This window comes from Pseudophryne corroboree, chromosome 11, assembly GCF_028390025.1.
Source record: "Pseudophryne corroboree isolate aPseCor3 chromosome 11, aPseCor3.hap2, whole genome shotgun sequence".
NCBI lineage: Eukaryota > Metazoa > Chordata > Amphibia > Anura > Myobatrachidae > Pseudophryne > Pseudophryne corroboree.
The window spans coordinates 206,370,479-206,396,295 of NC_086454.1; the positions used below are offsets into that span (position 1 = coordinate 206,370,479).

The window sequence follows — 25,817 nt, forward strand, 5'->3', positions numbered from 1 at the left end:
GCGTGGACACTGAGTACTAGGCAGCTGCTCCACTAGCCACCAGGGTCATATTTTGGGCACAGGTCAGGGGGGTTTTGTACCAAGTTCCCCTGTTTTGTTTTCTGCCCGCACACCCGGTGGGAAAGCAAGCAGGGGGAGCAGGCCGGACCTGAGGACCCTCCTCCCAGCCCCAGGGCGCCATTTCAGCAATGTTCCCGCCCTGGAGCTGCTTCCCTCTCCCGGTCAGCAGCCATTACACATAGAGCCTTGATGTTCCTGGGATTGCTAGGGCAAATCCTTCTCTGTGGAACCGCCTGACTGCCAGTGCTGTGCTTCCTACAGGACACTTGAGTATTCTACCTGTCACTGGGACTGTGTTAGTTAAGAAAGAGTGCATACATTCAGGGTTGTGTGGTACAAACACCCTATGATATATATCCAGTGCTTACTGTGTTTGTTATATCTATAGTTATCACATATAGCCATACTGAGTATTACTTTGTATTGCTAGTCCAGTGTAGTTTATGGTACATAATTTCTGCACGGTACACTTGTGACTATCTATATATATATATCTATATATATATCTATATATATCTATATATATATCTATATATATATATATATATATACAGGTTGAGTATCCCTTATCCAAAATGCTTGGGACCAGAGATATTTTGGATATGGGATTTTTCCGTATTTTGGAATAATTGCATACCATAATGATATATCATGGTGATGGGACCTAAATCTAAGCACAGAATGTATTTATGTTTCATATACACCTTATACACACAGCCTGAAGGTCATTTTAGCCAATATTTTTTATAACTTTGTGCATTAAACAAAGTGTATCTACATTCACACAATTCACTTATGTTTCATATACACCTTATACACACAGCCTGAAGGTCATTTAATACAACATTTTTAATAACTTTGTGTATTAAACAAAGTTTGTGTACATTGAGCCATAAGAAAACAAAGGTTTCACTATCTCACTCTCACTCAAAAAAGTCCGTATTTCGGAATATTCCGTATTTCGGAATATTTGGATATGGGATACTCAACCTGTGTGTATATATATATATATATATATATATATATATATATATATATATATATATGCTAACAGAAATCAGTCCTTTGCGCTATAATCCTTGGAAATCCAGATTAATGTCCAATTGTGCTTCAATCCCCTCCGTGCCACCGGAGAAAAGTAGAAACTGGTAAACAAATTGGAGAGCGCAAATGAGCAATAAAAAGTATATAGTTTTACTTATAAAAACTGTTTACATACATTTCAGTTTAAAACAAACGGCATGTGTGGAATACTGCAACTCAGCCACTGCATCCGTACTGCAGACTTCTCTCAGGGCCCGCTCTGGTTACGGTCACTGACGTCACAACGTCCACGTCCAAGCCACGCCCTACGCGTTTCGTCCAATCACACCCCTGACGAAGTCCCTGATTGGACGAAACGCGTAGGGCGTGGCTTGGACGTGGACGTTGTGACATCAGTGACCGTAACCAGAGCGGGCCCTGAGAGAAGTCTGCAGTACGGATGCAGTGGCTGAGTTGCAGTATTCCACACATGCCGTTTGTTTTAAACTGAAATGTATGTAAACAGTTTTTATAAGTAAAACTATATACTTTTTATTGCTCATTTGCGCTCTCCAATTTGTTTACCTATATATATATATATATATATATATATATGTGTGTGTGTGTGTGTGTGTGCATGTAGCTGCTGCATGGTTGCCTTATTTCAGAGTATTTCACTCAGCGTGCTATTCCTATATTGCTATACCTGAGGGGCTAAGTGTTTCAGGTTTTTCTAAAATTAATATAGGATTGTATCACAAGATATACTGATGGGGTATTTTTACTTGTGATAAATCACATGGATAGTCACCATATATTCTATATCTATTGAACTCCCGGTCTGTGCCATCTTAGGCTTCTGTTCTGAGAGTTCTTGCTAGGTATAGTGCTGCTACACCTTGTACCAGGTTGCCCATTATTGTGCACATAGTTATGTCTGCTACACGTGGCAACGACGTTGGGGCCTCTCCCACACTGTGTGGTAATGAGGCCGCAGACGTAATGGAGGATAATTTAGCAGCTGAAAGTTCAGGTTCAGGGGGTTCCTTACCCCCCAGTGGGTCGGTAGCGCTTGGGGCATCACAGGACCCACCTTGGGCTACATTCTCCACATTGTTAAACATGCTTGTGACTAAATTGACGCCACCTGTGGGACCACCTGTGTCACTGCAGCAGTTTATGGTCCCTGCTGTGAACCCGCCATGGGCGGATCAGCTTTCCACTCAGTTACAGCATTTGAACCGATCTATGACTAAATCTAAGTGTCACACTCGACCGCCTAAGACGTCTTCTAAATGGGCCATTACCTCCTCCCAATCCACGGCTTTAACAGACACATCCTCTGAGGAGGACGGTGCATATACTGACCCCTCTGACACTGACGCTGATGTTTCAGATGGGGAAGGGAAGTCATCCGTGGATGTCTCGGATTTGATTGAGGCGATACGGCTCATTCTTCAAGTGTCTGATGATTCTGAGCCTGAAACTGTCTCCAAGAAACCCGGATAGGTTTAAGCGTAAGAAGGTGGTAAACAAGTTTTACCCTACTCTAAACACCTGGTTGACATTCGTCAGGAATCCTGGGAAAATCCGGGGACAAAATTGACACCGAATAAGCGACTGTTGGCTCATTATCCTCTCCCTGCGGAGGTGTGTAAAAATTGGGAAACCCCACCGCCTGTAGATTCTCATGTGGCACGCATGGTTGTTTCCTCTGCTCTGCTAGTAACTACCGTCACCTCTCTGAAGGAACCGATGGATCTTCATGTGGAGGGCTGTTTAAAAGCGATTTATACCCTTACGGGTGCTGTACAAAGGCCAACTATTGCAGCGACTTGGGCTGTTGAGGCGTGGGCTCAGGAACTCGAGGCGGAACTACCTTCCGACACATCTGAGCATGCTCAACAATGTATCTCGTATATTGCCACGGCTTCGTTGTACCTTAAGGAGGCAGCCTCCGATGCCGGGGTGCTCACGGCCAAGGCTGCTACTGCATCCGTCTTGGCCAGACGTATCCTTTGGTTGAGATCCTGGTTGGTGGATTTGTATTCCAAGAAAATCCTGGAGGTGCTTCCTTTCAAAGGAGACATTCTCTTTGGAGAAGACCTCAATAAGATTGTGGCTGATCTGGCTACTGCTAAAACAGCTTGCCTATCTAATATGGCTCCTCCCGCACAGAAGGCTAAAAGTACTTTCCCTCAGCCCTTTCGTACTCCCAGGTAAAGCAAAAGGTCAGGTGTACCCAAAGCAAGCTCGTGCTTCCAGACCTGCCAAGCCCAGATCAAAGCGTGCCTGGGCCGCCCGTCAGCCAGCTTTCAAAACTGACAAGCCGGCCACATGACGGGCGGGCCTCCCTCTGGGGGATCCCAGGGGGTGGGGGGCAGAGTTCTAGGTTTTGCCCAGGAATGGTTTAAGACCACTTCAGATACCTGGGTGAGGGAAGTCGTTGCTCAAGGTTACGCCATACCCTTCAAGAATCGCCCCCCTCATCGATTTTGCCTGACAGATGTGCCTCTGGATCCGGCAAAAGCAAACATGTTGCATTCGGTGGTACATTCCCTCCTGATCACAGGAGTGGTGGTACAGGTGCCTCTGGCTCAGAGAAGCAGGGGGTACTATTCACCGCTGTTTCTAGTCCCGAAACCGAACGGGTCCTCCCATCCCATTCTCAATCTGAAGACCTTGAATAAGCATCTGCGGGTCTCCAAAATTTGTATCGAAACTCTGCACACCATTGTTCTGGCCATGGAGCCTGGGGACTATATGGTCTCCCTGGACATACAGGTTGCCTAACTGCATATCCCTATTGCGGTATCTCATCAACAGTACCTGCAGTTTGCGGTGGGCAACCTTCATTACCAATTTCGGGCGTTACCCTTTGGTTTGACAAAGGCTCCCCGAGTTTTCACCAAAGTAATGGCGGTCATGACAGCTCTGCTCCGCTGTCAAGGGGTCAGGATCCTACCGCATTTGGACGATTTGTTGATCCTGGCAAATTCCCCAGAACTTCTCCTGTGTCATCTTGATCTGACGGTCCAGTGCATGACAGCCCACGGGTGGCTGATCAACTGGAAGAAATCCTCCCTGGTTCCTGCTCGGAGCATGTTACACCTGGAAGCGTTATTGGACACTCACAACCAACGGTTGTCCCTGTCTCAGGAGAATGTCCTAAAGATTCAGGACAGGATTCAATGCTTCCTATCTCGTCCGCAAGTGACGATACATTCGGCAATGCAAGTGCTAGGTCTCATGGTGTCGGCTTTCGACATGGTGGAGTATGCTCAGTTCCACTCTCGCCCTCTGCAGAAGTTAATTCTGACCAAGTGGGATGGCCTCCCTCACCGGATAAGATCTCAAATGATCTCACTGTCTCCGGAGGTCCGCCTGTCACTGAGCTGGTGGCTTCAGGACCATCAATTGAGAAGGGGCCATCCATTCTGGATATCTGACTGGGTCTTCCTGACATCGGATGCCAGTCTGAGAGGTTGGGGGGAACAACACTCTCTTCAGGGTTGGTGGACCAAGGAGGAGTCTCTACTCCCGATAAATATTCTGTACTGCGGACAGTGTTCAATGAGTTGGCAATGGCCCAGCATCTCATACAGAACAGACCTGTTCAAGTACAATCGGACAACACCACCACGGTGGCGTACATCAATCATCAAGGCAGCACTCGAAGCCACATGGCACTGAAGGAAGTATCAAGGATTCTTCAGTGGGCAGAACGCCATCTGCCGGCCATATGCACAGTGTTCATTCCGGGTGTCCTTAACTGGGAAGCGGACTATCTCAGTCGTCAGGACGTACACGCAGGAGAGTGGAGCCTCCATCCATAGGTGTTTCAACTTCTTGTGGACACGTGGGGCCTTCCAGATGTGGATCTGATGGCGTCTCGACACAATCACAAGGTTCCGGTCTTCGGAGCAAGGACAAGGGATCCTCAAGCTGCATTCGTGGACGCTCTGGCGATTCCATGGAACTTTCAGCTACCGTACGTAGAAGGGGACGATCCCACGAGAGACCCAGTAGATCGGAGAACCAGTGCCGTCTGGGCCACGCTGGAGCGACCAGAAGCAGGTTTCCTCCTTCTTGCTTGAACTTCCGTATTACTCTGGGCAGGAGTGACACTGGAGGGAACCCTCCAGTGTCACTCCTGCCCAGAGTAATACGGAAGTTCAAGCAAGAAGGAGGAAACCTGCTTCTGGTCGCTCCAGCGTGGCCCAGACGGCACTGGTTCTCCGATCTACTGGGTCTCTCGTGGGATCGTCCCCTTCTACTTCCACAACGACCAGACGACCTCGTTCAGGGCCCTTGTGTTTACCAGGATTTGGCCCGTCTGGCTTTGACGGCATGGCCCTTGAGGCTTCCGTCCTGAGGGCCAAGGGTTTTTCTGAGGCGGTCGTTCAAACTATGTTGAAGGCCCGTAAGCCGGCTTCTGCTCGGATCTACCATAGGGTCTGGAATGCTGACTTTACTTGGTGTGCATCTCACAATCATGACGTTTTCAAGTTTAGTATGGCCAAACTGTTGGCCTTTCTACAACAGGGCCTGGACTTAGGCCTGCGTCTGGCCTCCCTCAAGGTTCACATCTCTGCCTTGTCGGTTTGGTTTCCAAGAAAAATTGCTACCCTACCTGATGTCCATACATTCACTCAGGGTGTGTTGAGGATTCAGCCTCCTTTTGTGCCACCTGTGGGTCTTGGGATCTGTCGGTGGTGTTGGAGGCCTTACAGGAGTCTCCGTTTGATCCTCTTCCCTCTGCTGACCTTAAGTGGCTTTCCCTTAAGGTGTTATACTTGCTGGCTATTGCTTCGGCTAGAAGGGTCTTGGACTTGGGTACCTTATCTTCCTATTTGATTTTTCACCGTCACCGGGCGGTGCTTCGTACACGCCCGGGTTATTTACCCTACGTGGTGTCTTCCTTCCACCTTAACCAGGAGATTGTGGTTCCGGCCTTTAATTCTCCTGAGTTGTCTTCCAAAGAGCGATCTTTGGATGTGGTACGGGCTCTCCGTATCTATGTGAAGAGAACTTCCTTCATTAGGAAATCTGATTCTCTTTTTGTGGTGTTTGGTTTTCACAAACGTGGCTGGCCTGCTTCCAAGCAGACTCTGGCCAGATGGATTAGACTGGTGATTGCATATGCTTATGGTACAGGCTGGTCATCCGGTTCCTTCTACCATCAAAGCCCATTCTACTCGGTCGGTTGGACCTTCTTGGGCGGCCCACCGTGGTGCGACCCTTGAACAATTGTGCAAGGCGGCTACGTGGTCCTCAGGGAACACATTCATTAGGTTCTATGCTTTTGATACCGCCGCTTCCCAGGATGCTTCCTTTGGACGCCAGGTTCTTGTGCCCGCTAAAGTGCGTCCCCTCCCATAAGGAGCTGCTTTAGGATATCCCCGATGTGAATCCTTGTGGAGCCCAGTGTACCCTGCAGCAGAAAACAAGATTTATGGTAAGAACTTACCATTGTTAAATCTCTTTCTGCGAGGTACACTGGGCTCCACAAGGCGCCCACTCTGACGCACTTGGCTTCTTTGGGTCGGTATTTGGCATAGCCGCTGACACCCTCTCCTGCGGTGAGTGTGTGGTGTAATTGGCTACGAGCGGTTGTCATCTCTGGTACCTGCTACTGCATTGGGCTGGTTAACAAAACTGAGCTCACTGGCATGGAGGCGAGGTTATAGAGGGGGCGGCGCTGTGCATCTTGGGAACAGTCAAAATCTTTGAGCCTGTTGGTGCCTCGGATCAAGATCCTACTCTACACCCCGATGTGAATCCTTGTGGAGTCCAGTGTACCTTGCTGAAAGAGATTTAACATCGGTAAGTTCTTACCATAAATCTTATCTCATTACTTTAGGAATCGGTGTGTTAAGTTTGTGTATTTAGTAGGTCTTGATCAGTGTTTTGGCATGGCTGAGCATGAAGTACCTGGTGCACGATAAACCAACAAAGATGCAAATTTGAGGAAAAAGTAGCAAAGGTAAAACAAGCTAAAGACATGTCCGATACGAGAGACCAGAGCCATGCATCATTATGCTATATCTGCGACCAGGGGTGCCATCAGAAATTTTGGGAGACCCAGAAATGACAAATAATGCAGGCGTGGCTGGCCGAACGCAGGGCGTGTTCGTGACGTCAGAACAGGAACTGAATAGTCTGAAGTGATCGCTAGCGCTGGGTAGGTCTGGAACTACTCTGACACTGCACAAAATTATTTTGTAGCCACGCTGTGATCCTTTCATTCGCACTTCTGCTAAGCTAAAATACACTCCCAGAGGGCGGTGGCTTAGCGTTTGCATGGCTGCTAAAAGCAGCTAGCGAGCGAACAACTCGGAATGAGGGCCAATGTACTGTGGTTGCAGTAGCAAAGTTTACCTGTTCTTAGTTTTACACTTCTCCATCAAGATAGAGATCTTTGTGGATTGTTAAAAACTGTAAGCATTTTTCTCTGACTGTACTTCAGTATATTCCACTGCAGTTCTCTCATGTACCATCTTGCACATGGAACATGTATATAGTCAATGACTTCATACCCAGGAGACTCAATCATATTCAAAGCTAGATGTCCCATTTTTGCGCAAACATAGTTAATTTTTTAATTTTACAGCATCTCTCCACCAAGAGTGTAATAAAACTTTTTGGGGTGTTTATCTGTACCCCTAAGAATTTAATTTGTTGTACTGGTATCAATTTGCTCCTAATTTATGATCCATTTGTGTAGTTGTAGAAATGTTATAGTCTGCTTCAATCTGTTATGAACATTTCTTTAGATTTGCCAGAAACCAGTATGTTGCATAGATATACCGAAATATATATTTCTTGTTTCATTAGAATCGCAAGAAATTTTGTAAATGTCCTTGGTGAGGTTGACAAACCGACTGGGAGGCATGTAAACTGGAAGTACTTAACTAGTACACAAACCTGCAGATTACTCTGACACTGCCTGTTGACTGGTACATGGAATTAAGTGTCTTTCAAATCTACTGAGGCTAAGAAGTCTTCTTTCCTCATGCCAGCTAGAATTTACTACAGTTTCCATACATAACTGTTTTACCTGGCCAAGTCTCTTAGATCCAAAACTGATCTGAAATCTCCCGAGAGTTTCTTTGCCAGAAAGAGACTGGAATAAAAATCAATCCCTTTTTCTGCCGGAGGTACAGGTTTTACCACCTGTGACCGGATCAGTCTTATCAAGGTGTCTTCCAGCAAAGTGATTTCTGATATTGTAGTTGCCACGTCTGACCTCACAAATCTGTTCATTTTGGGGGTATTCTTTAATAACGCCAACAGATGGTGCCAGATAAAACTCAACAGTTTGACTCCCACTGGTACACTTGGGAGGGAACCTTCTCAATCATTATTGTTTTGGATCTAACCTCCAATTGTTTTGATGAAAAGACTGCCTTATCGTTCCTGAAGAATGATTTCTATTGTACTGATGACATGGCCTTTGACTTCTGGCCTCTCTCTGATGTTGCCTCGTAGATGGTTCCTGATATCTAGTTCGCTTATCCTGTAGTAGTCTGGTAGACTTACATCCTGTTATCTTCTGTACCATGGAGTCAAGTCTACTTCCAAGCAGTAATGAACCTACATAGGGTAAAGTTGCAAATCTATTTTTGTAATTTGCATCAGTTAAACAGGAGCATAGCCATAATGACTTCCTTGCTACTATAGCTACAACAATAGATCTTGCAGGAATGATACTACATCAAGGAAAGCCTCACATAGATCTGCCACAGTCTTGTATTATCTCTGAATTTCTTTAAAAAATATTGTTTTCAAAATCAGTATGCATCGATGAGCTTTACAGGCTTAATGCCCAGGTAACGGAACCCATAGCCATAACAGATTTTAAAAAAGGTTTCCATTCTTTTATCGATTGGGTCTTTAAATGAATCTCCATCCTTTAATGTAATGGTTGTTCTAGACATCAACTCCGTTACTGCAACATGCACCTTAGGGTACTATTCACCAATTAAGCAAATCTTAATCCTTCACAGGATACATGTAATAGATTGCCTTGTCGTTTAGCTAAATTCTGTCACTCTTTGATCAAATTTTCTTTCATAACCTTGTGTACAGAAAAAACTCTACCTAGTTTGGATCTATTTTTAAATATTAAGTCCTGTTCATCCTTTTGTTCCGAAACCTCTCTATAATCAGCCCTTACCTGGGTAGAGGAGGGGGGTTGCCGCTGGCTGTGCGCCTAGTCCCCGTTGCTCGCCAGTTCCTGGCATCTGCACAATGTAGCTCACAAGCCCTGGGATAGGTGCATGCGCACCAGCGGTAGTGGGACTGCTCATGCACAAAACCCGGCTTCTATGGACTGTATTGACTGCAGTCCATAGAAGCCGGCTAGGGCTGCCTGAAAGACAGGGTGTGGCTTCTCACAGGGAGCCAAATCTTTGCTAATCGTAGCCCGGTGGGCTCTTTATCTATCCTGGCTGTTCTGCTTGAGAGGAATCCCAGAAACAACAGAATAGGTTATAAACAGAATGCTCAGAGCAGCTCCTCCACAGTGCAAGAGGTCTTTTTTGAAGCTCTGACCTTTGACAGGTGGGGTGCATAGGGCAGACCATCTTGCAGCGTGTCCTGGTCTGGTAGCTTCAGCAGTCCTCTCTGTGTAGCTGCGCACTACCACCAGTTCTATGCTGCCAGCTCTGGGCTTTTTCAGTATGTTGGACTCCCGCTCTGATAGTGCTAGGCCTCAGCCCACACCAGGCTGCCAGAAGACACCAGCCTGCTCCAGTTTGGACCCCAGGATGCCATCATGCTACTCACTATAGTTCCAAGAGACGCTTCGCTGGGCTAATATAGAGGTTAGTCTTATAACAAGAAAAACATAACAAACTTCCCTAGTCTAGTCTTACTCAAGGAGACTCTAGAATTCTTCTGGAAATCTTTTTCTAAAAGTATAATTTAATTGACCTTTACAAACTTCTATGAAATCCTTTTTTTTATCTGACAATATAGTAAAACATGGTAATGATCACTAGATAACCAAATACGTATGTGAAGGAAATTGATTTTACAGGTTAGCAAAAATATAAGGCGTCACGCAGAGAAAGATGACCTTCCCCTGAAGCTAGGAAAGAGACATCAAATCAGATTAGAAAAGTAGACCTCCTTTTATCTAGAACAACAACATACTCAACTTCAGCTGACAAACATAGTGATTAATATCTCCCATTCACCAATATGCAGATTTGGTAAACATAAACATCAGTAATTCATTTCAGGGGATAGTCACCCCATATTTTGCCTTATGCCACCTGACACACTTTTCTTTTACCTTGATTGCATTTTTACACCAATTGGGTGAGAGAGGAATTGTTTATCTCAATGTAAAATCCATCATTTTATTTGCTAACAAACTGTTTAGTGAATTCCTATTTTTTGGTCTAAAGGCTGAAATTTCTTAAATCCACTATGGACAATATGCTCATTTGAAAGTCTCAAGGTCAGATCTTTGGGCACTTGTGCCACTGTATAATAAGGAGTGTGAAGTATCACGGTTTCTTTGTTATATATGTTTCCAATAGTATCTAATACCCATGAATATGAAGTAATATCATGCAAAGCTGACAGTAAGGAGCAAAGTCATCTACCAACTTTGATAAATCGCTTGGTGGAGTAATAATTTTTTAGGTGACTTTATTTGCTGAATATATCAATGCATAACTGCCCAAATATTGGCGGAATATGACCATTTACGAATATACCACAAACATCCATCCCAATTTTCTCTTTCAGTCATGGGTACACTGGATACAATGGGATATAGCAAGTGAGAGAGAAGTCTGGGCAATAAATAGTCTAAACAGCACAGACAAAAATCCATTTATAACCCACCACCTGCCTTCCCACGTCAGTTTTTTTAATTTAGTGCCCTCACAGGATTAATGCACACTTTTGAGCTGCTCTGCAGTTTATTTTTTATTTAATTTTACTTTTCTTGAGATGGGCTGTACACTGTACAGACAGTGTAACAGCTGGCAGGCCACTGTACACCGTGGGAAACGCTTTGGAAACATAGCACTGTCGTCGGAGACAGTTGCCTTGACTGAACGGGTACCAGCTGAGATGCAGCAGATCTTCAGAAGCACAATGAGCTGGCCAAACACTGGCGCGGCACTGTTGTCAGGTAAGAGGTGTCTCATTAAACATGGGTTACCGGGCTCTCTACAGTCGACATTCACCCTCGGTAGTGGAGGCTGCCTGGAGGTTGGACAGGCCAGTAATCTGCAGGGTTGTGGGCAGACATTTTTAACAGCCTTTTGCTGCAGAACGGGACAATGTCCTGGTGATGGTGTTGCCCCTGGGAGGTCAGCCCAAGGAGGTGTTTTTTCCATTGCCCCTCTTTCTCTCTTGGTGCACTTCTCAGCAGACTGCCTGCCAAGAAGACTCTCTCCTCATGCTTATACCATCTTCTTCATCAGCAAAACCTCCTGTAGTTAAGCGTGGCAACCAGGGACTTTCAATAGCTCCTCTATACCTCATGAATTGTTTGTAAAGGTATGGTTAGTGTCTCTATACATGCTCTATGGTTATGTATAGTGATACATGTTTTTGCCTAGCCTGTATATATGTCCGTGTTGATATCTGTCTGTATATTGCAGCATGCATAATCTGTCCTCATTTAGGTACATTTTTAGGGGATAAACATTGCACTATAGGGGTCTCTTGCTGCCTGTCTCAGTGTATTGTGACCCTTACATACATTTTCACACTTGCCTGTACATAGAGATCTCACAACTATTATTGTTAAGTACTCTGTGTCTATCTTGTCTTCTAAGAAAGCCCCTCCAGAGTAGTCTCTGAAAAGGGGGCTTCTAGGCATAAATCTCATTCCAGCAATAAGTGACAAAAATAAGTTTGCGTGCGACTCAGGACCAGGAGGGTCTCTGTGAGGCGTGCTTTGCTGAGCCGCAGGGGGCTAGTTCCCCAGTTGTAGGGCCCTCAACAGAACCAGCTTGTCAGATCTGTGGTTATATCTGTCCCTGGAGGGGGCAGTAGTGGGTCAGTGGTGGTGTGATGGAGAAACCGAGGAGGCTGTAAGAGATTCCTGCACATGTGCGCAATGATGTTTATAAAATGCTCATGAGAATAAACATTAATTGAAGCAGATGAAAACTTGAGATGAATGGTACAAGAAATGCTGACAGCGATGAAATAAACAGTCACAGGTATTTAGCTGGTCTGGAAACCAGTGCAGTAATTAGGCAATGAAATACAGGCAATGAACTATTCTAGAAACTAGTATAGCAATCAGATGGTGATCACTCCCACAGTTGGTTTGGAAACCAGCAACGATACTCCAAACAGTCAGTTTGTAATGCAAAGTCCACAACCAAGCAAGGTTAAGCAGGCGACAACTTGAAACACATATAAAATGGTTGTATTAAGTGCCAGATGCCATAGCACAATGCTGGATGCAAGTTAACCATACACAGGTGAGGATAATGAATAGCACCTGAAGAAAGTCTCTTACTGCAAAAGGTGGAGGCTGACTGTAGCAGAAGTTGGAGCTGAAGTAAATGCTGGGACCTGTAGTTCCACAGGAATACCGGAACCGGGAGATCACTTGAAGATGCCAGAAATAGGAGATAGCTGGAAACAGGAGATTGAAGACTGGAGACTGGAACCAGGAGACTGGAACCAGGAGATTGAAACTGGGACTAGGAGACGCTATGCAGCAATGCGACGCGTTGTCCAAGGTGATGAGACTGATCTGGACTTATACCCCCTGGTCAGCAGTCATTGGATACTTGGATCATGTGAGCAATCACAGCGCAGGATTGGGTGCTCTCCAGTCAACTGATTGCAAGTGTCATAGCGGTGCCCATGCTGTACAGATGGCCGATACACAGGAGGGCACCCGCAGAATGGACTTCAGGGGTTCACCACATTAGTGAGTACTGCGCTCCACAGACAGGATGCTCATACAGCTGCAGACTGGGGCCGTGACCTCTGGAGGCCTGCACACCAGTGCGCCGGTAAGTGAGACATCACTGAATGCTGATTCCTGACAGAACCCCCCCTTTTATGGGTGGGCACTGAACACCCAAGAGGCTTGGAAGGAAACAGTCTATGGAAAGCTTGGACTAACCGTGTAGCATGGACATCAGTGGCGTTAACCCAACTCCTCTCCTCAGGACCATTCCCAGACCAGTCAATTAGGTACTGTAGACGACCATACCGACAACGTGAGTCCAGGATCTTCTCAACCTCGTACTCAACATACCGATGAGTTTGGATTCTTGGAGCTGCTGGAAGAGCTTTCTGAAAACGGTTAAGAATCAGGGGTCTAAGGAGAGAGATATGAAATGAGCTTGGGATTTTCAAATAAGGAGGCAATTTCACCTTATAAGCCACTGGGTTAATCACTCGTTCAACTGGAAACGGACCAATAAACCGCGGAGCAAACTTCATAGAGGGAACTCTAAGGCGGAGATTATGAGTAGATAACCAGACTTTATCACCTGGCTTTAAACTGGGAACTGCTTGTCTTTTCCAATTAGCAAAGATCTTGTACTGTCGAGATGCTTTCTTGAGAGAAAGATGAATCTTTGCCCAAACCTGAGAGAATTGCTGAAGAGCTGAAGTGGCTGCAGGCACATCGACCACTGGAAGATCTTGGAAATCTGGAACTCTGGGATGTTGACTGTAAACTGCAAAGAAAGGAGTAGTATTGGTGGCTGTATGGTAGCGGAAGTTATGAGCAAACTCTGCCCAAGGCAATAAATCTACCCAGTCGTCCTGTGATGAAGAAATATAAAGTCTCAAAAAGGTTTCAAGCTCTTGGTTTACCCTTTTGGTCTGCCCATACGTTTGAGGGTGATATGCTGTAGAGAATTTGAGTTTAACTTGTAAAGCAGAGCATAAGGCCTTCCAAAATCTTGCCACAAACTGTACACCACAATCAGATATAATTTCCATTGGGAGTCCATGTAACCTGAAGATTTCACGTAGGAATATTTGTGCAAGCTTTGGAGCAGAAGGCAACCCCATGAGTGGAACAAAATAGGCCATCTTTGAGAACCTGTCAACCACTATCCATACCCTTTGGAAGGAGGTAAGTCTGAGATGAAATCTATTGACATCAGTCAAAGATATGAACGATCTCGTTCATAAATGAACGAGATACTGTTCATATCTTTGAGTGTGGAGGCTCCAGCGATGAACGATGCGCGGCTCCGCGCTCGTTCGTCGCTGGTCCCCCGTCGGCTGTACATGCAGGCCAATATGGACGATCTCGTCCATATTTGCCTGCACTTCAATGCAGCCGGGTGACGGGGGGAGTGAAGAAACTTCACTCCCCCAGTCACTGCCCCTCCGCCACCGGGTCACCTGTCGGCCGTATCCGCCGTCGGGCAGCTCGGCAGCGGATCGGCCAATGTGTAGAGCCCATTACTGCAAAAGGTGGAGGCTGACTGTAGCAGAAGATGGAGCTGAAGTAAATGCTGGGACCTGTAGTTCCACAGGAATACTGGAACCGGGAGATCACTTGAAGATGCCAGAAATAGGAGATAGCTGGAAACTGGAGATTGGAAACTGGAACCAGGAGACGCTATGCAGCAATGTGACGCGTTGTCCAAGGTGATTAGACTGAGCTTATGCTCTGGACTTCTACCCCCTGGTCAGCAGTCATTGGATACTTGGATCATGTGAGTAATCACAGCGCAGGATTGGGTGCTCTCCGATCAGCTGACCGCAAGTGTCATGGCGGCGCCCATTCTGTCCAGATGGCCGGTACACAGGAGGGCACCCGCAGAATGGACTTCAGGGGTTCACCACAATAGTGGGTACTGCGCTCCGCAGGAAGGATGCTCATACAGCCGCAGACTGGGGCCGTGACCTCCGGAGGCCTGCACACCAGCGCGCCGGTAAGTGAAACATCACTGAATGCTGATTCCTGACACAGCTTCGGCTAATACCGTCTCTAAGGCAATGCTGAACTGTCTCATCACTTGTCCTTATCTAAAGGGGACACAAGGTGCTAATTTACAGCCACCCTCTGTAGAGACTCCATGAGTTTCAGGGCTATCCCAAACCATACAGTGGCTAGTACAGGTTTTTTCCTCCCTGCAGCAGATGTTAGACCCAGGGGTAATACTGTATGTCACAGAAGTGTAACTCGGATTCTGAAATTTTCTCTCTTGCTGAATTTGAGGAGTTCTCAGTACAGGAGGAAGATCAGGACAGCTCCATTAATGTACCTTTAATCCGCACCTCTCTATTCAAGCACAAGAAAAAAAAGTTACTGTAATTACCTTTCTGCTGTGGAGTACACTGGGCTCCACAAGGATTGGACAATGTGGTGTAGAGTAGGATCTTGATTCGAGGCACCAACAGGCTCAAAGCTTTGACTGTTCCCAGAATGCACAGCGCCGCCTCCTATATCACCCCGCCTCCCAGCACAGGAGCTCAGTTTTGTAAGTTGGTGCTGCAGTAAGTAGGCACTTAACAGAGGGGCTGCTCCAAGCAGCCCTAAGAAAAGCTTTTTATGAGGTAAAAAGTGAAGACTTCAAGGGCAGCAGTGGTGGTAAATGTCTTGTGACATTCACTGCTGCAGCTCCAGCTCTCCCAAGCGGCGCTGTACACTCCCGAGCCCTGGTTGCCGGGTACCTACAGCGGAGGCTCCGGTTTTCTTCATGTTAGACACACACGGCTGGGGCTCTCCAGGATCGCGTGGCCGCACTTCGGGAGGTGGTAAGTGGGTCCCGCTTGCGGGACCCGGTCTTTATCGCGATCGGGCGCTGCCAGTGGGAGGCGGGCCGCGCGCGCTGGCGGTGGACACTGTGACAGTACAGGCGATCCCACTAGATCACCAGGGCATGGGCGCAGGTCAGGTTTTCTCTCTAAACCAATTCTTATATCGCCCACAGTACCCGGTGGTTTTGCCAGCAGAGGGGATAAGGCTTAGACCTGAAGCCCCTCCCCCAGCCTCAGGGCGCCATTTCTAGCAAGTGTTCCCGCCCTGGAGCTGCATCTCTGTCTTTCCTCACTCCCTGTCAGTGTCTGCGGCGCCATTATTCCTCAGCTCACTGTTCCTGGGACTGCTTGGGCAAATCCTCCTATGTAAAGCCGCCTGGTTGTCAGCGCTGTGCCTTTACATGACACAAGTATTCTACCTGCCTTTTTAGACAGTGATAGTTAAGAAAGAGTGCATTTAGTCAGGGTTTTATAGTACAATTACCCTGTGATATACATCCAGTTCTTACTGTGTACTGTTATATCTATTGTTATATAGCTGTGTAAGCTAGTCCAGTGCAGTATTATTGTCAGTAATAACCTCTGCATTGTACAAACTGTGACTTTCTGTGTGTGCATTTGATAGCTGAGTGGTGTCTATTTCGTGTCTTTCACTCAACCTGCTATCCCTATATTCCATAACCTGAGGGGGCTTGGTGCGTCAGGTGTTATCTAATATAGGATTTTCACAAAGATATACTGTATTACGTATTTTTCTCTGTGATTTATTCACCATATCTCTCCTTTATCTCTGCTAGTGCTGACTACACTGCGCAGGGGTTTGGGTTTAGAAGTATAGTGCTGCTGATAATTGTACTGTGTTACCTGATACTGCAAGTTATATCATGTCTGCTTCTGAGGGTAACGGTTCTGGGGCTGAACACACTGCCGGTGTTGCTGAAGCCACGGGGCCATATGAGGAGAATATAGCAGCTGTGGGCTCTGGTTCTGGCTCGCTATCCCCTCGCACCAGAGCTGTCTAAAAATTGGGAAACGCCTCCTCCAGTGGACTTACATGTGGCTAGGATGGTGGTTTCCTCAGCTCTACCTGTCACTACCATCACGTCTCTAAAAGAGCCTACGGATAAACGTGTCAAGGGTTGTCTGAAAGCGATTTACATCCTCACGGGTGCTGCACAAGGGCCCACTATTGCAGCTACATGGGCTGCAGAGGCTATTGAAGCATGGGCCTTGGAGTTAGAAGCTGAAATCTCTTCTGACCATGCTAGACAATGCTTGTCATATATTGTCACAGCTTCTCGCTATATTAAAGAGGTGGATTCTGATGCCGGTATCCTAGCAGCCAAGGCCTCTACTAGGTCAGTCCTGGCACACCGGATATTGTGGCTGAGATCCTGGTCTGTGGATCTGGACTCTAGAAAAACCCTGGAGGTACTCCCTTTCAAGGGAGATATTCTGTTTGGGGAGGACTTAAATAAGATAGTGGCTGACTTGGCTACTGCTCCTTCTGTGTCGAAGGCTAAAGGTACGTCCTTTCGCCCCTTTCGTCCTTCAGGTAAAGCAAAAGGTCAGGCGTACCATAAGCAGGCCCGCACTTCCAAACCTGGTAAGCCGAAGCCCAAAAGAGCCTGGGCTGCCCGTCAGCCAGCTGCCAAGACCGATAAGCCTGCCACATGACGGGGCGGGCCTCCCCCTGGGGGATCCCATGGTGGGGGGCCGGCTTCTAGGGTATAACCAGGAATGGTTGAAGACCACTTCAGATGCCTTGGTCCCGGAAGTCGTCACTCGAGGTTACGCCATAGCCTTCAAATACCGACCCCCTCATCGATTTTGCCAGACAGACGTCCCTTTGAACCAGACAAAGGCAAAAACTCTACACTCGGTGGTACAGACCCTCCTGGATAGAGGAGTCGTAGTACAGGTGCCTCTTGCTCAGAGGGGCCGGGGGTACTATTCTCCGCTGTTTCTAGTCCCGAAACCGAATGGGTCCTCCCGGTCCATTCTCAACCTCAAGGCACTGAACAGGTTTGTGAAGGCTTCCAAGTTCCGTATGGAAACCCTTCGCTCTATAGTTCTGGCCTTGGAACCTAGGGACTACATGGTCTCCCTGGACATACAGGATGCTTACCTGCATATTCCTATAGCAGTGTCACATCAACAATTACTGAGGTTCGCTATTGGCAACCTATATTACCAGTTTCGGGCGTTACCTTTTCGTTTAACAATGGCTCCACGAGTCTTCACCAAAGTCATGGCTGTGATGACGGTGATACTCCGCCGTCAAGGGGTCAGGATACTGCCGTATCTGGACGACTTGTTAATCCTGGCAAATTCCCCAGATCTTCTCCTACGTCATCTGGATATGACGGTCCGGTTTCTACAAGCCCACAGGTGGCTCATCAACTGGAAGAAATCCTCCCTGGTCCCTGATCAGAGCATGGTGCACCTGGAAGCGTTGTTGGACACTCACAACCAGAGGTTGTTCTTGTGTCAGGAGAAAGTCCTGAAGCTTCAGGACAGGATTCGTTGCTTCCTTTCTGGTCCGCAAGTGTCGATACATTCGGCAATGCAGGTGCTGGGCCTAATGGTATCAGCATTCGACATGGTGGAGTATGCTCAATTCCATTCTTGCCCCCTCCAGAGGCTGATTCTAGCCAAGTGGGACGGCCTGCCTCGCCGGATAAGATCTCAAATGATCTTATTGACTCCGGAGGTCCATCTGTCGCTATACTGGTGGCTCCGGGACCAACAATTGTGCAGGGGTCGTCCCTTCTTAATATCCAACTGGGTCCTGTTGATGACAGATGCCAGTCTAAGAGGTTGGGGCACGGTTCTGGAGCAACACTCCCTTCAGGGTCGGTGGACCAAGGAGGAATCTCTCCTCTCGATCAAGATTCTGGAATTGCGAGCGGTCTTCAATGCGTTGAACCTGGCCCAGCATATAATTCAGAACCGTCCTGTTCAATTACAGTCGGACAACGCCACCACAGTGGCTTACATAATTCATCAAACGGCACTCGAAGCCGTTTGGCAATGAAGGAAGTCTCACGGATTCTACGTTGGGCGGAACGCCATCTACCGGCCATATCGGCAATATTCATTCCGGGAGTCCTGAATTGGGAAGCAGACTTTCTCAATCGTCAGGACGTGCATGCCGGCGAGTGGGGCCTCCATCCAGAAGTGTTTCAACTCCTCATGGAAAAGTGGGGTCTTCCAGACGTGGATCTGATGGCGTCTCGACACAATCACAAGGTTCCGGTCTTCAGAGCAAGGACAAGGGATCCTCAAGCAGCATTCGTGAATGCGCTGGCGGTGCCGTGGAGGTTTCGCCTGCCGTATATGTGTTTCCTCCAGTGACATTCCTGCCCAGGGTAATTCGGAAGTTCAAGCAAGAAAAAGGAAATCTGCTTCTCATAGCTCCGGCGTGGCCCAGACGGCACTGGTTCTCAGACCTTCAGGGCCTATCGTCAGAGCGTCCAATTCTACTTCCACAACGCCCAGACCTCCTCGTTCAGGGCCCCTGTGTCTACCAGGACCTAGCCTGGCTGTCTTTGACGGCGTGGCTCTTGAAGCTTGCGTCTTGAGATCTAAGGGTTTTTCTGAAGAGGTCATTTAAACTATGTTGCAGGCCCGGAAACCGGCTTCTGCTCGGATTTACCATAGGGTCTGGCATTCCTACTTTGCTGTGCATCTAACAATTATGACGCTTCCAAGTTTAGTACAGCCAAGCTTTTGGCTTTTCTGCAGCAAGTCCTAGAGTTGGGCCTGCGTCTGGCCTCCCTAAAGGTTCATATTTCTGCCTTGTCAGTGTGGTTTCAGAGAAAAATTGCGACTTTGCCTGATGTTCATACTTTCACTCAGGGTGTGTTGCGTATCTAACCTCCCTGTGTCCCGCCTGTGGCTCCTTGGGACTTGTCGTGGTTTTGGAGGCGTTGCAGGAGCCTCCGTTTGAACCCCTTGGTTCAGCTGACCTTAAGTGGCTTTTACTTAAGGTGGTGTTCTTGCTGGCTATTGCCTCTGCTAGAAGAGTGTCGGATCTGGGTGCCTTGTCTTGTAGTTCCCCATATCTGATTTTTCACCATGATTGGGCGGTTCTTAGGACTCATCCCAGATATTTACCTAAGGTGGTTTCTTCGTTCCACCTTAATCAGGAGATTGTGGTTCCGGCCTTTGTCTCTCCTGATTTGTTTCCCAAAGAGCGGTCTTTGGATGTGGTACGGGCTCTCCATATCTATGATAAGAGAACTGCTTCTATCCAAAAATCTGATTCTCTTTTTGTTTTGTTTGGATTTCACAAACGTGGCTGTCCTGCTCACAAGTAGACTCTGGCCAGATGGATTAGAATGGTGATTGTACATGCTTATGTGAAGGCTGGTCTCTCTGCTCCTGTTCACATTAAGGCCCATTCTACTCGGTCTGTTGGACCTTCTTGGGAGGCCCAACATGGTGCGACCCTTGAACAATTGTGCAAGGCGGCTACGTGGTCTACTGGGAACACGTTCATAAGGTTCTATGCCTTCGATACTGCCGCTTCCCAGGATGCTTCCTTTGGACGCCGGGTTCTTTTGCCCGCTACAGTGCGTCCCCTCCCATAAGGGACGGCTTTAGGACATCCCCATTGTCCAATCTTTGTGGAGCCCAGTGTACCCCGCAACAGAAAACAAGTTTTATGGTAAGAACTTACCTTTGTTAAAACTCTTTCTGCGAGGTACACTGGGCTCCACAAGGCGCCCACCCTGATGCACTTAGCTTCTTTGGGTTGGTATGGCATCAGCCGCTGACACTTCTCTTGTCGTGAGAGTGTGGTGTATGTGGCTACTAAACTGTTGTCGTCTCTTTTCCTGCTACTGCATTGGGCTGGTTAACTAAAAACTGAGCTCCTGTGCTGGGAGGCGGGGTGATATAGGAGGCGGCACTATGCATTCTGGGAACAGTCAAAGCTTTGAGCCTGTTGGTGCCTCGGATCAAGATCCTACTCTACACCCCATTGTCCAATCCTTGTGGAGCCCAGTGTACCTCGCAGAAAGAGTTTTAACAAAGGTAAGTTCTTACCATAAAACTCGTTTTCCTTCTTCTGCACAACTGGAGGAGTTTTATTGGAAGATGGGAATCGGTATCGCAAACAGCTGACAGATCCAGATAGGAGACTCCATCCCTGATAGACTTTAGCCAAGGCGACCACAAGTCCCCTATCGAATGCGGCCTCCCTTAAGGATGTAACCAATAGGAAACTAGACTGTTTCCAGAAGTCTGTCTTTATAACTACAGGTGTGACTTTAAGACCAGCCCTTTAGTTGGCATGAGTAATCAAAGGCAGTGAATTATAGGTGGACTTCTTGGAAGACCGTCTTCATAACAGTACACCCCATTTCTGAGCTGTTGGCTCTTGTGAAGAACATCAGATTGGCGACCAGGTACTTAGGGGAGGCAGCCATTGATACAGGTGTTTTATGTTCTAGAGCATTGGCATCGGCCGTAGCAGCCAGACGTGCCCTTTGACTACACACATAGCGGAATTTAAAAAAAAAAGCCTTGCAGTCTCTTCCCTTTTAATGGAAGTCCTTTTTGGCCCGAAGCCGAAAAAGATCATTGCAGTAGCATCTAAGATGCTTTTCTGCCGCCATCTGCTCCAAAATCGAACTCTTCTTCCTTTCGGTCCTTTCGCCCGCAAGGGAGACCAAGGTTTACAGGGGCCATGCAGTCTTCTTTCAAGCGGGTCCCTCTCATGCAGCAAGATCTAGAGGAGATCAAACTGGAACTGGATGCCGTATTGTTCCCAATCCCACGGAAAAGCCCACAACATGACTGCCTTCCCTCCCTCAGGGTATTCAGCAGTAGGAGCCCATCTTCTATGGTTCAGCGACCAATGGCTTCTTTCCCATTCATAGAGGTGGGTTGGAAACGTTGTTACTAGAGGATCCATTTTGGACCTTTGGGGTCCTCCTCATTTTTTTATTTTTTTGCCACCTACTTCTAAAAGCGAGATCTGAAGCAGAAGCACTGAGGGGGAGCCATCCATTCCCCTTCAGTTTCAATTGTCATTATTCCTATAACTCTTATCTACAGGGAGAAAAAAAGTACTACTCCAACCTGTTCCTTGTACCAACACCAGGCTGGTCTTTCAGCCCCATGTTGTATCTGAAATCACTCAAAGTCCACCTCTGGGTTTCCTAATTCAAAATGGAATTCCTCAGATCCAATACCTGGATCCTGGACTTAATGGTATGCTTCAACATCACCATTTGGTCTCTTAATAGCACCTTGGGTATTCACCAAGTTGATGTCTATAATGGCTGCAACCCTCCGCCTGTTTCAGTCTCATAGTTGTATCTCGACCCTTCAGAAGTCGTCTCTTGCTCCTACTCAGCAGATGCTCCATTTATGAGCACTCCTGGACACACAGTTGCAGATGACCTTCCTTCCAGCAGTCAAGATCTCTGTGGTTCAGTCCATCATTAGGTTGCTTCTAAAATGAAGAAAAGTCTCTATACACATACTGCATGGGGTCTTAGGTAAGATGGTATCAATGTTCGACATGATGATGTGTTCTCAGTTACACACAGTTTTCAGAGGGAAATCTTATCCATGTGGTACAGATCTCTGCTCCAGATCCTCCCCAGGAAAAGCAGTTTCTGCAGTGGTGGCTGTGTCACCCCCAACTGCCTCCCCCCCCCCCCCCCCCCCACAGCCCCATCTACACAATTGGACAAGGGTTGTCCTTTTTTGAGTAGAGCTTTGGACTCCCCTCACGACAGAAGCCAGCCTACGGGGGTGAGTTGCAGTGACCTTGCATGCAACCTTTCATGGTCAGCGGTCAACTCAGGAAGTGCATCTTCCCGCCAATATATTCAAGCTTCTTGCAGTGGCTACCTGTTAAGGTTCAATCAGACAATTCTGTCTCTTACATAAACCATCAAGCTGGCACAAGAAGTGGTCAGGTCATGTGGGAAATTATACAGATTATGTCCTGGACTGAAAAGCATCTACAGGCCCTCTCAGCTGTCTATATGCTAGGAGTGTACAACTGGAAGGCCAATTGTCCAGGATGTCCACTAGGGGTATGTTCCCTTTATCAATCTTCAAACTTCTGGTGGATTTGTGGGTCAACCAGAGATTGACCTGATGACCTCCAGGTGGAACTAGAAGGTGGACTGATATTGCTCTCAAACTTGTGACCCAGGGGCTTATTTTGTTGATGCCCTATGAGCTCCATGGTTTTTCAACATGGTCTTCTTCTTCCCTCTGACCACCCTAATTCCCCTTGTTCTAATCAAATTGGAAGAAGAAAGTCTTATGGCATTTCTTGTAGCTTCAAGTTGGCCTTGTTGGTCTTGGTATGTGGATGTTCTTTGAATGTCTGTCGCTCCTCCTTGGTGGCTACCTCTCCACCTGGTTCTTCTCAGTGTCCTTTCTTTCAGGATGACCTGCTGAGACTTGCTTTTGAAGATCTCTCTATTGCAGTATTTATGAAAATACTCCAGGATCGGAAACAATCTTCATCTAGGATTTACAATCGGGTGGGGAAGCTTAGTTCTACTTTGGTGTTTCAGTTGTCTAGACTACTGTTTTTCCTTCAGAGGGGACAAGACTTGTATCTCCATCTAAGATCCTTAAAAGTTCAAGTGTGTGATCTTTAAGAGGTGTTGCACATCCAGCCCCCCTTCATGCGTCCTGTGGTACCATGCGTCCATGCTTCAGATTCTACAGGAACCTCCCTTTAATCCCTTGTAATCAGTGGACCCTGATAGCCATTTCTTCAGCCAGGAAGTTCTCAGAACTATCTGCTTTGTCACATAGATCCCCATTCCTTATCTTCCACCAGGACTGGGCGGTCCTCCACACTAATATGACTTTTTTTAATGCAAGGTGGTCTCCAGTTACCAGATTCACTAAGAAATTGGTTTTTTTGCTCTTTCGCACATGGAGTTGGGGTTTCGGACACATCTTTGTGTTCCTTGGCTGTTTATCTATGTTTCCAGGAAGGACTTGCGTCACACCAATGCTCTGTCCTTTTTGATGGTGTGGTTGGCCTGCTTCCAAGCAGTCTATCACCCGGTAGATTACAGCCTTTATTTGTCATGTTTATGTTTACGCTGGACAGCCTGTTCCTTACTCTCCGAAGACTCATTGTTCCTGGTCAGTGGGAACCTCATGGGCAGCTCACCGTGGATGCTCAGCAGTGCAGCTTTGTAGGGCAGCTACCTGGTACTCAGCAGACACTTTCGTTAAGTTTTATTGCTTTGACACCTTTGTATCTTGCAATGCTAGTTTTGGATGAAGGGTGTTGTCTTCTACACAAAAGAGCCCCTTTCCTTAGGACAACTTTCGGATGTCCCCATTGTCTCCAGTGTCCTCCATGTCTAAAAGGGAAAATGTGATTGTACTTACCGGTTAAGTTTAAGGTTTGAACTGGTTAAGGTCCGAACCAGTAGGTACAAAAATCCTGTTTTGTTTTTTTGTCAATAAAAAATTAAATAAAAAGCATTGGCTATGTTTAGCTTTGTCTACACAATGGCTAAGCCTCTCCCCTTCCCCCCCCCCCCCCCCCCCAACCTCCCAGCCCTCTCAAAAAAAAATACAGCTGACATACAGTACCTGTATTTCTATACAAAAAAATAACAACAATGTTGCTTTCTATTTGTATTCTGTTAATGGAAGATATTTTCTGGATCAGTGATCTCTGGACTGGAACCTTTGACCCTTAAAAATAATGATTTTGTTATGGTTGAAATACTTTCTGTATTGAAACAAATCTTGTATACGGTAGATGCTACTGCTTGTGACCTGATATTCTGTAGAAATGGTAGATCTAATGATGACTTTATTTTGGAACATGAGGCCCTTAGAAAGCCTGTATAGTACTATCGTCAACTGGAACTGTGTTTTGTTCCCCACACATGCTAACTAAATGCCTATTTTAAGAGGATAATTTTCTATAGTTAAACTTGTTGGTCAAATTAAAATAGGGATGGTCTTCAACCATTTTTTTACTGTTTGGTTGTCTTTTTTTTTTGTGAACTACAGAATCTTTGAGATCTTATTTGTATACAGAAACATTAGGTCTTTCTTAAAAAGTGTATATAGTTTCATTTGGACGATTCATAAAAGCCTGACTTTATGCATGTTTTTCTGGAACCAGCTAAGAGAATACTTCATTAAGGATTGGAAATTAAGGTATTCTTGATCAAATTGTTATAGTAGTTAGACATAGGAATAACACACATAACTAAAACAGGAGTTTATGGTTTGCTCTTCTTTTGATTTTTTTTTTATCTACTGTACTGTATATGCTATAAAATAGTTTAGAGACAAATATCCCAAGTTAAGAGATAATAAAAAAAATTATGTAGGCACAATTCAATAGTCCAGCTGAAGTAAACTCACTCTATCAGTCTTGGTCACCACCTGGGAAATATGATATACATACGGAGAAGCTGCCAGCCCGAAGTAACTATTCTGCATAGGTGACAATGTGCCATAACTTGTGCATGTCTATGCCATTGCACATTACCTGCAAAAGTGACACCAACCAATTATGTATTCTGTAGAATCTGGCTTCTACATAACTGCGCACCCAGGACCGGTTCTGGCAGAGGACCAAATGGTTGGGAATGGACATCAGAAATAACTCCAGGTAAGGAGATCCAATGCACAATGTCTGCTGCTCAGACTGGAAAGGAAGACAAGCCTTCCTAATATCCCATAAGAAACCAGCTGATACTGTGCTGGATCTTTCATGAATATCTCTGCGACCGTGGAAGACAAAAACAACAAATGACTACCTAGTCCTAGAGATAAGTTAGATGTACAGTAACTTTCTGGGATTTCCTCCTGGGGAAGAGACAATATGAAGCCATAAACACACATGTAAAAATGTCCTATAAATTGATACATACTGCAGGAGAATAGTTGTTTTAAACCAGCTGCAAAGATTTGGTCAATATTTATATTAATAAGCAAGGACAAAGATAATTAAAAACAATCCCTAAAGACAGGGTTGCTATCAGAAA

The 25,817-nt window shown here is 46.4% G+C and overlaps 1 protein-coding gene and 1 long non-coding RNA gene across 7 annotated transcripts in view; one reads left to right on the forward strand and one right to left on the reverse strand.

Moving 5' to 3' along the window:
- The window catches only part of RIPOR1 (RHO family interacting cell polarization regulator 1), a 627,513-nt gene that overhangs the window by 590,297 nt on the left and 11,399 nt on the right, over positions 1-25,817 (forward strand). The window contains exon 23 of one of the 6 annotated variants that reach the window (XM_063945246.1): positions 25,356-25,441. The exons of the other annotated variants lie outside the window; for them this stretch is intronic. Coding sequence (XP_063801316.1) covers positions 25,356-25,435 — 80 coding nt within the window. The 3' untranslated portion in view covers positions 25,436-25,441. The remainder of the gene's footprint in view (positions 1-25,355; positions 25,442-25,817) is intronic. 6 annotated transcript variants of the gene reach the window in all.
- LOC134969337 (uncharacterized) overlaps positions 1-25,817 on the reverse strand; it is a 97,606-nt gene that overhangs the window by 7,220 nt on the left and 64,569 nt on the right. The window lies entirely within an intron of this gene.